We start from the raw sequence: 11,972 nt of genomic DNA on the forward strand, positions 1-11,972 counted from the left end.
AACCTGCATGTCTTTGGACTGTGGGAGGAAATAATAATAATAATAATAATAATAATAATAATAATTTGAATGACGTTCTTCGTCGTCTTCTTCGCACTTATCGGTCTGGAGGGGGTCAGGTGGTCCCTGTCGCTGCGCGCCCCGCCACATTTGCTCGCGTTTCCCCAGCCAGGCGCGGCTCTCCGATGGGCCACATAGCTGAGCGCTGACGCGCGGCCACGGCCGGCCTGCTTAGCGATAAAAACGAAAGCCGACCGGCAAGACGACAGCGAAAACAGCTGTTACCAGAAAGGACGTGGAGCCAACAGGCAAACGCCAGGCCGGGGGAGGGGGTCTGCCAGGGTCCGTCGCGCTTTGATAGCCGTGATGTATGGCCGAGGAAGGAGGCCAAGGCAAACAGCGATGGCGTCTCGGAGTGGCTGGCCCGTGTAGAGGTGGATTAGCCAAAGGAGTGCAGACGGTAGTTGTTGGGGGATTTCAGGAAACAATTAAACAAACAGAGGCGCCCCCCCCCCCCCCAGCGAGTGTTTCTGGATTACATAGCAGATTATGAATGGAGACACCGCGAGTGACAGCGCAGTCTAAACAGCGGCCGCGCGCCCCGCCCGCTCGCGCACACAACGCGCATTGTTCACTCCCCGCCCCCCCGTAGACCCCGCCCACTCTGGTCACCCGGCTGCAGCACGCGCGTCCGCGACGCCAACATCACGAGCACCAACCCGGCGGCCGTTTTAAGTTCACTTCAGGCGCGCCCGCCATCTGCCCATGGGTGTCACCTGACGGTTTAATGTTTGCCATTTTATAAGCCATTTAAAGGGCACTTTGATGTGCTGCCCGAGATGAGGCTTCTCTGCTCCTTCTTTATGTTCTTTCTTGAAGCTTTCTAATCACGTCGGCCTCGCGAGGAAATTAAAATGGGAGTCGTGGGGGGGGAGCCTTCGGAAAGAAATAAGTCCGTCAATCAATCAATCAATCAATCAATCAGAAGGAGCGGCGCATCGCCCGGGCTTACCTGCGACGGCCTTTATAGCGCCCCGCACCTCAAAGTTCGGGATTTGGGGGAGGACAGAAGTCAAATCAGCACAAGCGGCCATCATGTCACACCATGATATTATACAGTATTATATTATATTATGTTTTATTATACTGCGGTGGGCTGGCGCCCTGCGCGGGGTTTGTTTCCTGCCTTGCGCCCTGTGTTGGCTGGGATTGGCTCCAGCAGACCCCCGTGACCCTGTAGTCAGGATATAGCGGGTTGGATGATAGATGGATGAATATGATATTATTATATTATATTATATTAAATCTCGCATCATCCTTTTAGTGAAGCCACTTCCTCCAATCGCGGATTAAAATGGTTCTTAACAAGAAAGGCTCCAGAGTGGCACCTGAGTGGGCTGTGTGGCCCCTCGCTTGACAGACGACACGCATTTCATTCCCGGACGGGCCCTAAAGCCCCCCCAATATGAGGACAGACTGGACATTTGTAATGTGCAGTAAGCGACACACCAGAAAACGCGAACTGAGCCCGTGGTGTGGTGGGCTGCGCGAGGAGTCAATTAAAAAAGAAAGAAAACGGCATCAGGGTGAAGGGCCCGCTTTGTTCTCAGAGTGTGTGTGTGTGTGTGTGTGTGTGAAGAGAAAGGTAGTCGTTTCCAGGGCGATGAAAAGAAAAGAAGGCGGAGTGGTGGCTCTGAGGCTAGGGATCTGCACTAGCAATCGGAAGGTTGCCGGTTCGAATCCCGTAAATGCCAATAGGGACTCTGCTCTGTTGGGCCCTTCCGCAAGGTCCTTAACCTGCAATTACTGAGCGCTTTGAGTAGTGAGAAAAGCGCTATATAAATGCAAAGAATTATTATTAAGAAGGTTGAGGACCCCGCGTGACGTTTCGTCTTCATCGGGTGTGCAAATGAAAAAGAAAAGCAGGTGACATAAACACGGAGGGGAAAGGGGGGCTTCACAACAGGAGATGAAGGGAGACCCCCGAGGAGCGGAGCGCCTTTTGCGTTTCTGCCCGCCGTTACCCGAAGACTCGGACAGCTTTACGTTTTTGTTTGTTTCCCTTAGAAACTTTAATGATAAAAGAGTAACGCGAACGTTAAACGTTCTTCAAACGTGTGGACCCCTGAAACGGTCATCAGTGGGTTAAAAACCAACAAAAACTGAAAACAGAAAGACGTAGAAGAAAAAAAATGTAACTAAACGAAAGTGCGCGTGTATCTCAATTAAAAAGAGCAAACAAACAAATAAATACATAAATAAATAAATACATAAATAAATAAATAAATAAATACATAAATAAGTGTCCTCGGACGTCTTCATTGACAAAACACCGGAGCCTCGTAAAGCGCCATCCGGACGGACACTTGGCGGACTAACAACCGCGCCTCTCAGTCCGAAAAAAAGAAAGAAAAGCGGGGGTCCCGTATGACGTGACACGCACAATAAAAAGCAGTTCGTTATATGGCGCCTTCCACTCTCTCTATTTCTTTCTCTCTCTCTCTATCATATAGCGCCTTTCACATCTCTGTCTGTCCCTCTGTCACTTGATCAGAGTCGCCCACCCGTCTACACCTTCATCTCTCTACCTGTTATATGGCGCCTTTCACAGATGTCCACCAATTCCTCCTTCACTTCCTACTTTTTCAAGTATGGCGCCTTTCACGTACCCAGCGCCTTTCGCGGCTGCCCCTCTATGCCATAGCCACCCCCTACTTCTCTATAGTGCCTTTCACATATCTGTTTATCTATCACTCCGCCCCTCGAGTCGCTCGAGTGCCCTATCTGGCGCTTGTCACGTGGTGGGCGGTGCCGTACCCGTCAATCAATGCTGCGTGACTGCGCCTGCGCGGAGCTCCCCCTGCTGGCCTGCCCCGGTGCTGCACAGCGGCCACCTGTCGCTTCTCCTCGGTCACCACCCCTGCCGTGACCCAAAAGAGGGGCTCGTGGTCATCCTTCAAGGTGCCCCCCCTCCCCAGTTGGCACGATGCACTTCATTAAAGGTTCACCTTCTCTTTCAGTCATTCGAGCTCTCAGAAGGTTCAGAAGCCCCCTGACATCCCCCAATGCCAGCTTTATGACATTGATGAGTGCGAGGTGACCATCGGGCGCACCAACACGTGGATCACAGTGTCCCACCCTTTTATCATCTTGACTGGACAATGACCATGTGACAGAGGAGGCCAGCACATTCACCTGGTCCTCCCATGAGTGTTGGTGATGCCAGTGCCTCATGCCAGCCACACATTCTCACGTAACACTGTCTGGGGTGGCACAGCATGACATATCTCATAGTGTGCCATGCTGCGAGGGTGTGTGCCCTGCAGGGGCCTGGCACAACATACAGAGCCTTGCTCCTAATACTTCTGAAAACAGATAGGTGGCTCAAACTCACGTCATGCCATACTGACGATGATGGCACAGGTCACGGACTCTTCAGACCACTCCCATCTGCCCCAAGTTGTGCTGCTCCTTGGTGCCCACTGGCACTGGCTGCTTCCATCCACTGGCCTGTGTTGGGATTGCCCATTCCCAGGACACGTGGGTCATTGTCCCCACAGGTGGCTTGTCTTGAGTGGGGCGCCCCCTGATGGCCACCCCTCTTAATGCTCCAAAGTGATTTATGAAATCCCCAAACACGATCAAAAATCATCAGCATGAAGACTGGCATCCATTAGGCAGTGGTGTGGTGGACAAACGGCAGGGGACCAACTCCGCGGGCCACGGTCACTCCAGGAGGTGAGCAGGACGACAGCCACCGCTCACTGGTGGGCATGGCAGTGTGACAAGTCAGCTTGGGGACTCCAGTGTTGTCTTCACACTCACATTGTGCTCAAGCAGCTGGCATGCCAGGGCACTGGGGGCACCGAGACTCGCATTTAAGATAAGCAATTTCTGGGGGGCTCAGCCAACACTCGGGGAGACCATCAAGACTTGAACGCGGACCCCCCCCTGGAGTTAAAGCAGCCCTGCCCCTTACCTCGTAGATACAATCACAAGGAGCCACTTTGGGGGGGGCACATGACGCCCCTCTCAGGCCGGACTCCCCCATTGCACCCTGAATGACAGAAGGGCCTGCCTGCCCCCTTTAAATCAAGTTGAATGCAGAGCACAGTAGAGGGCAGCCCACCAGGCCAGAGATGGGCACTGGCCTCAAGACCGGGCAGCAGGTACCCACACAACTGCAGCCCATTGAGGCAGAAGTCCTGGGGGTCCTTGGGCAGTCGCCCACCTGGTGTCGCCTTCTCAGGGAGCTCTGGAGTCGACTGGATAGGCACTGACCTTTGACCCCCGAGTCACACCTGATAAGGGGCATCCCATCAATCCCATCTCTGACTTACATGGAGTAGCTGTTGCCAAGCCACGGACTCAACGGGCACAACGCTTGGACTCGGCCCCCTGCACCCTGCCACTCATGCGCACAGGGGGCCACAGAGATGAGATGCCCGTGTGGTCAGCTCAGTAAAGGTGGCCAGTTCCGGTCTGAGCCCAGACAGTCACTCACCATGGGCATGGTAATGCCAGCCACTGTGCCACCCACGAGGGGACAGGCGGAGGTCTTCATGTTTGGGTTCTGTTGACCTTTCCAGAACTTCCTCCAGCTTTTCTGCTTGCTGCCCATTGGAATGGATGGCATGTCAGTCACACATTGAACCAGGGGGAGATGGGGTGCCAGGCCAGGGTACACGGGCAATTTCAACTCCATAATGAATGTGGCCCTCGGGTGTCAGGCATGTTGGTGAGTTGCCAGGACTGGCAGGACGACTCCATGCCCATCTGGGAAATGCTGAAGCTTCCCTGCTAAGGTCGGGCAGAGCGACGGCGGGCGATTGAGAGGGCAGAGGCGGTGTGAGAATAGCAAAGCTTTAGTTAAAATCCTTCACAATAAAATCACTATTTACATGGCCTGTGCCCTCCTCACCCGCCTCTACGCGGCCACATGGCCGACCAGGTAGATGTTGTCGTACAGGTGGCCCACGAAGTCCTCGCTGATGTTGTGGGCAGCGCGCCGCGTGTTGCGGATGAACTCCCTCTTGGACATTTTGTTCTTGACGTGCGGGCTGGAGAGGTCGATGGACAGCAGGATCAGCGAGTAGCAAAGCACGTAGACGGCATCTGCAGGGTGGGCACAGACAGACAGACAGACAGGCGTTAATGGCGAAGAGCGCACTCTAAATGCCAAGGTTAGGAAAGGCAGAAGTGAACTTGGCGCCCGCCAGGGTCAAAGGGTCCACAGCCACAGGTGCCACCCTACTTGAGACAAACTCGACACCTATGGTCCAAAAACTGAGCAGAGTCAGACCTGCAACGGTGCCAGCCTGCCAGGTGAGTGCCCCCCAGATTGTTAAACAGACTGTGGAGCCCCCTAGCGGGGGGCCAGTGGAACTAAAACACCGCCGTGGCAAGCAGGCCTCACGGGGGCTCTGAATCAAGTGGGCCAAATGGGTGCCATCCTGGTGGCAAGATGTGATGGGCCGAGCAGCCCAGGTGCAAATGCCAGTCCTCAGGGTCCACACAGGGCTAAAGTAAAGCTGCTGATCGGCCCCCGTGGCACAAGAGGAAGAGCACAGGTGGCACCTGAGGGTGGGAGACAGCAATGCCAACCACTGTTGCACACCACAAGCAAACTCCCGCGTGCCAAGCGCTGGCTTACCTGGGCTCAGGTGGAGCTCCCTCACCAGCGTCGGGTTGCAGATGCAGAACCTGTGTGAGAATTTGGTGATGAGCGTCTCGAGGTACTCGCCACGCTCCTCGGGGGCATGGATGTGGCGGAAAAACTCGCGTAGAGCATTGGGCAGGAACTGGTCGCTGAAGTTGTGAAGGGTCACCAGCTCGTCCAGCACGTCCCTCCTGGACAAAAGGACAAGAGAGATGAGGTCACACGACGCTACCTGAGTGCAGCCCCGATGCCAGGTAACCACCCACCGCTGCTGCCCGGACGGCCCATTCTGTCAACATGTCACTCACCTGGGTGATCAGCCACTCCCAAGGTGGTCTTACCGACATGGGGAGGCCAATGAGATTGGAGGGTGGCAGTCGCCATCGTCCAAACCCTGTCATTCAGATGACCACTGGCCAGGCCAGGGAGAGGGGGGAGGCCCCCCCGCATTGGGGCACAGATGGCTGGACAGCCACAAGAAGTGGGCGATCTGGCAGATGGCCCATCACAATTGCCAAGGCTGGCATGGCCTGGGTTCACTAGTGTCCAAGAGCCCTGGCAGACACTGCCCAGAGACACGCTGGCACCTGCTGTAAGAACCCCAATGAACCAGGTGACCAAGCAGAATTGGCATCACCGCTATGGCACAGCCAGTCCTCCTCACCTGTCCCTGCCCTGATGTGGATGTGAGGGCATCCACTGCTGTGGGCACCTCGATCCCCTTGTCAATTTCCTCAACCTTCGTGGTGGCTTCCACAGATCTTGGCAACTGTGGGCAGCAACGCTGTGATGAAAGGGTGGCACATGGCAGGCACAAGGCCTAGCATTGCTGGGAAAGAAGAGATAATGCTCGAGTGGCACTAGGAGTGTTGATTCTGATGCCAGCACAAGATGAGGGCACTGCTAGGGGGCAGGGTTTACCCACGTATGTGGGAGGTACATTAGAAGGACAACTTGAAATGTTCCCCAAGGCCACCTGCTGATGCCAGGGATCCCCAGCCCCTTACAGTGAAATCAAGGGGCATCATTTAAAGTTGGCAGTGCTCTATAGGCCAGTACAGGGTGCCAGGTGAATGCAGGAATTGCTTTGCCCTTTTAGAGGTGTGCACTGGCAGGATGCCATGCATCTCCTAGCAACTCCCGAATGGTAGGGGCTTGAAGGATGGCACTGAAGGGTTATTGAAGCATCTGTGTGGAGCCAACAGGGGGCACTGGAGCTGGCAGCGCGAGTGGTACGGGAGACCCTCACAATAACAAAAGTCCCTCGACACCCCCATACTGCAGACCTGGACGGCTGCCACGTGCCAGCAGGGGGCTCTTGTTCCCAGCGTGCACTGGTGGCACTCATTAAGGTGCTTTACCGGTCATCCAGATAAATGCGCAGCATCTTCCAGTGTAGTGTCCTGGTGTAGAAAATGAACTTGGCCATCTCCTTAGGGTGGTCCATCAGGATGCCCCTCGACACCAAGTAGTCCATTCCCTGGAAGAGCAACGAGAAGTCAGACTCAGGTGGGCACTCACGTTCAGGCAGAGAGCCGCGGTGGGTGAGGTGGCACTTGCCTCGTGTGGGTTGGCATTAAAGGTCAAGCTGCCTTCATCGAGCTGCATGTAGAGCCTCCTGTAGGAGAAGCCCGGTGGAGACCACCTGTTGTAGATGGAGCAGTGGCCCCAGGTGGACTTGCACAAGCTGAAAACACAAAAGGCAAAGACGTGGGGCACAGCGCTGGCACAGGGCACGAGGCAGGCGCTTACAAATTTAAAGGGTGGGTCTCTAAAAGCCCCTCCGTGGTGGTCTGCCTGAAGAGCAGTGGGCACTGTCGGGCAGCTGTGCCCAGGCGACTGCCTGCTTGGTCATCCCCACCAGACCCCCTTTCTGTCCCTCTGCTTCATCAACTACTGACACGTCTCGCTTACCCTTGCCAGAGGTATTCGTCATTGCCCAGGTCCTGCCACACACATGATGCCAGGCAAAGATCGGTGGCATTCAGGTAGGACAAGATGGTGATGCTCAGCTCGGGTGGCAGCCTCTCCAAGTCGATGAAGCTTTGCTCCTCCTTGGCCTTCCTGGCCTTTAGCAGCTGGTAGAGGTCGATCCCGACGGGTGCAGGCCTGCGGGGGTGCATGGCATCGGCCTGGCAGGTGCTCCTCCTGCCATGCTCCCGCACCAAGTAGCCCTGCTCGGCAAACTCCTGCTGCAGCTGCTGGTTCCTGGCCACCCGCCACAGTAGCTGACCCATCTGAAGACCTGCGATAGAAAAAGAAAGAAAGAAAGAAAGAAAGAGAGAAAGAAAGAGAGGACAAGTTGAGGGGCAGGTGCCAGGCTGAGACCCTCTGCCCTTCTCAGAAGGGGTTACAGATATGTCATGCCAGGTGGGCACACGGCAGGAAAGGCAAAGCCGGACAGGAGATGTGAAGAGCACAACCGCCAATTACGCAGGGAGAGACCACCTTTACACGGCCACCCAGGCACCCACAAAGGGCCCATGCCAGGCGCTCTTCTAAAGGGCACTCACCATATGAGGCAGTGAGCCACACAGTACGAGAACCACATAGACCCAGCAGGGCATGATGGGCAGCCAGCAGATTGTCCTTCTAGTGAAGTGCCAAGCCAGAAAAGCTTGTCACCTGGGGGACGCGAGGGGACATTCCGGTCCTGGCGGTCACCACAACACAAAGACGCAGGGGCAGCAGTTCAAGGTTTGTGTCGTGGCCACACTGTCCCACCCTGAGGACACTTCTGAGATTTGGCTGCGTTTTGCATTTTTATTTGAAGTCGTCACCTGCTCAGGGCTTGACACGTCACTGAAACAGCGGCGTCCCCTTAGCGCTCGGTGCCCGCGTCCTCCCCTTGCCATTTGGAGTTCAGGCTCTAAAATGGAAAACAGACCACTGTTTGTGGAGGAGAAAGTGTCACTTAAGGAACACGAGGGCAAGAAACAGGGCAGCTTAGTTCAAAATAAATGAGCCCACCTGGAGGACCACCACAACAGCACACCAAATCAAGACGGGGGTCCAAAGGACATCAAGAGCTGGTTGGAACACAAATATAAAGCCACTGGCCAGCCTACTCGGACCCTCCACATGGTGGCGTGCCAAGCCCCCCTGCTGTGCCCCCTCTTCACCCGACACAGCTTCAAATCCGCTATGGGTGACAAGAGGCCTACCTGCTGGCATTGGCGGTACCATAGAGTGCCATGTCTTTACAGATGATGATGATGATTTCCCAGAGCTATCTGTCACCTTGGCGCTGTGTGCTGAACTGGCGCCAGCTCTCCAAAGGCAGACTTTGAGGACTTGTGCCCCACCTGCTCCTCTGCCAGTTCTGTGCCCTCTCAAACATCTCAACATCAACTGGCTACCCAAGTGGGTATTTCTCAGTCAGTCCTCACCAAGTTGCAGCTTGCCAACTGTATAGGATGGCATTACCCGCTTGTCATCCAGACTTCCTTACCCTGCGGTTGAACAGGCAATCATCAAATACCAATTCGCAGCGCCGTCCGCTTCGCCAAATGTGATGTGAGCACTCGACTGGCATCTTCAGAGACTGTGCTGCTCTGTGTGCCACACTGTGCCAGCAGGCAGCGTATTTACTCTGCCACCCAATTGTGGCTGGCCCACTCCTGAAGGGACCCCGACCCGCCAAATCAGGCAGTGTCACCACTGGGCTTGAATGAACAAACAGGTCAGCAGACGTCGTTGTGACATTTAAACAAATCCGTGTCATTTGTGCTCAGTGCCACACGGCAGGGCACTGGCCACGTCTCTCACAACATTGCCGATGGCCAGACACTCAGCCAGTGGTTCTTTTATCGGAGGTGACTACGACGTTCACATGTGGCCCAAATACTTCCACACATTCTCACAGCTGAAGCACAGACCTGGCATGGGAGCTGCTTGGCACCGCATGGCGTGGCAGCACTCCACACTCCCAGTGCCCAGAGGTGACCACACTGCTCCTCTCTCTTACCTGTGTGTAGGACAGTTGAGCCCCAACAGCTAGTTAAAGGGAGCAGAGCAGCGGGCACAAAGCATATAAGGAACGCAGGGTCCAGAGAAGCCACAGAGGCGATGCCAAGAAGAAGTTGGTGCAGTCAGGCAGGCAGGCACCATGCTCCACCGTGTGCCAGTCCTCAGGGTTGTACACAATGTAGTATGGCTGTAGCGGCCAGTGCCATGTGAAGCCATCACAGGTGTCAAATCCAGCACGGGGGGACAATGAGCACAGAAAGCCAACTGATGTACCCACCTGTGTGACTGAACAAGTGCCCGTCTGTGTGTGTGCTCTGCTTTAGGTTGGCACCCTGTAACTACACGCAGACAGGTGCCCAGCTGTGCATAAAAGCTGCAGCTCCACATCTCGATATTGGCCTTGGGCAGCAAGTTGGCGCAATAAATTTACCAGCCTACAAATCCTGAATCTTAGTTTAAAACTCAACACGCTCAATAAAGGCCGTTCAAATATGTGCCACTCCATGGCTGGTCACCTGAATTATGACGACAATGGGGGCAGCGGACGGCCTTGACCGGCACACCTGTTCAGTGAGCTCATCTTCTTCGAAGATGCGTCCTGCACTCCGCCTAACAGAGGGGGCAGCTTGGCCGTGAGAGCCCCCCAGCCTCTAACGGGATGTCATAGGGCACTGCCACCATTCCAGACACCCTGAGATAACAGGAGAGCTGAAGACGTCGAGCCTTCAATCAAACTCGGGGCTCGGGCAGCTCCAGACAACAGTGACCACCTCTCGCCTCACCTCACCTCTGAAAGCGCCAGCCTGGCCAACACCCCGAGTGCCAAGCAACTCGACACTCTGTCAGGGTGCTTGGCAGAACCGCACTTTTAATGGCAGGTCTGCTCAGAACACGGACGAGAACAACGACGGGACGGCACAAAAATCAAAATTAGAAAACACACACCTAGAAGGCTGAAATCTGACGGCACCTGTGCTTTATCAGGGGGGTCCCAGGGTGCCACTTGGCACTCGTGTGCACAGTCATTTGCCATGGTGGCTTCAGGCCTCCTGTGGAACGTTTTTAGTGACCGCACCTGCACTTTAGTCCACCCTGTGCCCCTCAGCTGGCTTATTAGAAGTGTGTGTGTGTGTCCCCAAATCAAGCAGTGCCAGTGTCAGCGCTCCTGTGCCCCCTGGTAACAAAGTGACGGTGCAGGATGGCCGAGCTCTGTCATCATCCTGTGGAGGCGTGTGGTTCGTGTCCCAAACACAGAACTGCAAGGTGCCAGTCATATTCTGTGCCACCTTTTGCCAGTGCTTTTCCGTCTTGAGCCGAGCAGGTGCCACACCAGGACGTCACAGCTTTGTTCAGGTGAGCCTTCTTGACCAGCGACACGACGTCTTCTGCCCGCTCCAGTCCATCAGTGACGGGGACCACAGGAGCTGCTCATCCTCTCCACAGCATCACTGATGTGGACTTGGCGTTTCTGTTCACCTCCTTTGTATGTCGCTTTGGATAAAAGTGTCAGCTAACCAAATACACGTAAATGTAAAGCTGCATCTCCTCTCAAGTCAATGGCAGGGAGGTCCGAGTTTTGCCTCCTCAAGTTTCGGCGGGCACTGCGGTCAGACTGCTGTCCTGGCACCACAGGGTAAGCAGGAAGGGAACTTGACATTTCCGTTTGCTCGGCCAATAAAATCGTCCTCTTGATGGGAATACCACTGGTGTCCCCCGGGGCCGCTGCCATTGTTCGTTCAACTTTAAGCCGAACAGATGCCCTTCACAATAAGAACGCAAATTAATGCCAAGCACTGCCGAGTTATCACTGAGGGAGCCTGCTTACTCCGTCTTTACATTCAGCCCCAAACTTGTGTCACTGGAGACCATGAACAAACTGTCACCGAGGACAGTCCCGGAGTGAAAAGCGACACTTGGGACAATCCTCCCTCCGCTCCACCACGAACAAACCCAAACTTCCGGCCTTCATTCGCTCCCCAAACCGGACTGGCCTACGCCGCTGCCGGCTAGCAGCGATAGGCCCGCACGGAGTGACAATCAGGCCGGTTCTCGTTTCGCACCACCTACCGCTTCAGCGCTGTAGTTCTTTCACCGCCGCCGCGACGATTCAGTGTCGGGTGTTAACAAAAAGCTCCTCGCACGAAGGTCTCTCGCCGGCTCGGCCACTTCTCGTAGCGCTCACATCAAAGCTGACAGCCGCCCGCCACTTTGGTCAGCAACAGTGGAGCAAAACTAGCAGGTGGGCGGGGCAGTAAACAAAGCGCGTTTAACGCCCCTAGCCCCGCCCTCTCCCGTCACTTCCTCTGCCACCCGCCGAGCAGAGCGTCTCATTCTCGAACGTCTT

The 11,972-nt window shown here is 55.1% G+C and overlaps 1 protein-coding gene across 1 annotated transcript; it reads right to left on the reverse strand.

The window, feature by feature from the left end:
- Window positions 1-4,849: 4,849 nt before the first annotated feature.
- Window positions 4,850-11,911, reverse strand: fbxo8 (F-box protein 8). The gene is made up of 6 exons (XM_028791141.2): window positions 11,696-11,911; window positions 7,574-7,904; window positions 7,220-7,346; window positions 7,021-7,139; window positions 5,654-5,850; window positions 4,850-5,115 (listed from the first exon to the last, which is right to left on the reverse strand). The coding sequence occupies exons 2-6, from the start codon at window positions 7,894-7,896 to the stop codon at window positions 4,928-4,930; spliced, it is 954 nt and encodes a 317-aa protein (XP_028646974.1). The 5' UTR covers window positions 7,897-7,904; window positions 11,696-11,911; the 3' UTR covers window positions 4,850-4,927.
- Window positions 11,912-11,972: the final 61 nt, after the last annotated feature.

Source organism: Erpetoichthys calabaricus, chromosome 5, assembly GCF_900747795.2.
Source record: "Erpetoichthys calabaricus chromosome 5, fErpCal1.3, whole genome shotgun sequence".
In the NCBI taxonomy this organism is placed as follows: domain Eukaryota; kingdom Metazoa; phylum Chordata; class Cladistia; order Polypteriformes; family Polypteridae; genus Erpetoichthys; species Erpetoichthys calabaricus.

Excerpts from the sequence above, each read along its gene's own strand:
- fbxo8 (XM_028791141.2), bottom strand. The coding sequence starts at position 7,896 with ATGGGTCAGCTACTGTGGCGGGTGGCCAGGAACCAGCAGCTGCAGCAG. Across the intron at positions 7,347-7,573 it reads GACGAATACCTCTGGCAAGG|CTTGTGCAAGTCCACCTGGG; the intron begins GTAAGCGAGACG and ends TTGTGTTTTCAG. Across the intron at positions 5,116-5,653 it reads GGAGCTCCACCTGAGCCCAG|ATGCCGTCTACGTGCTTTGC; the intron begins GTAAGCCAGCGC and ends CCCACCCTGCAG.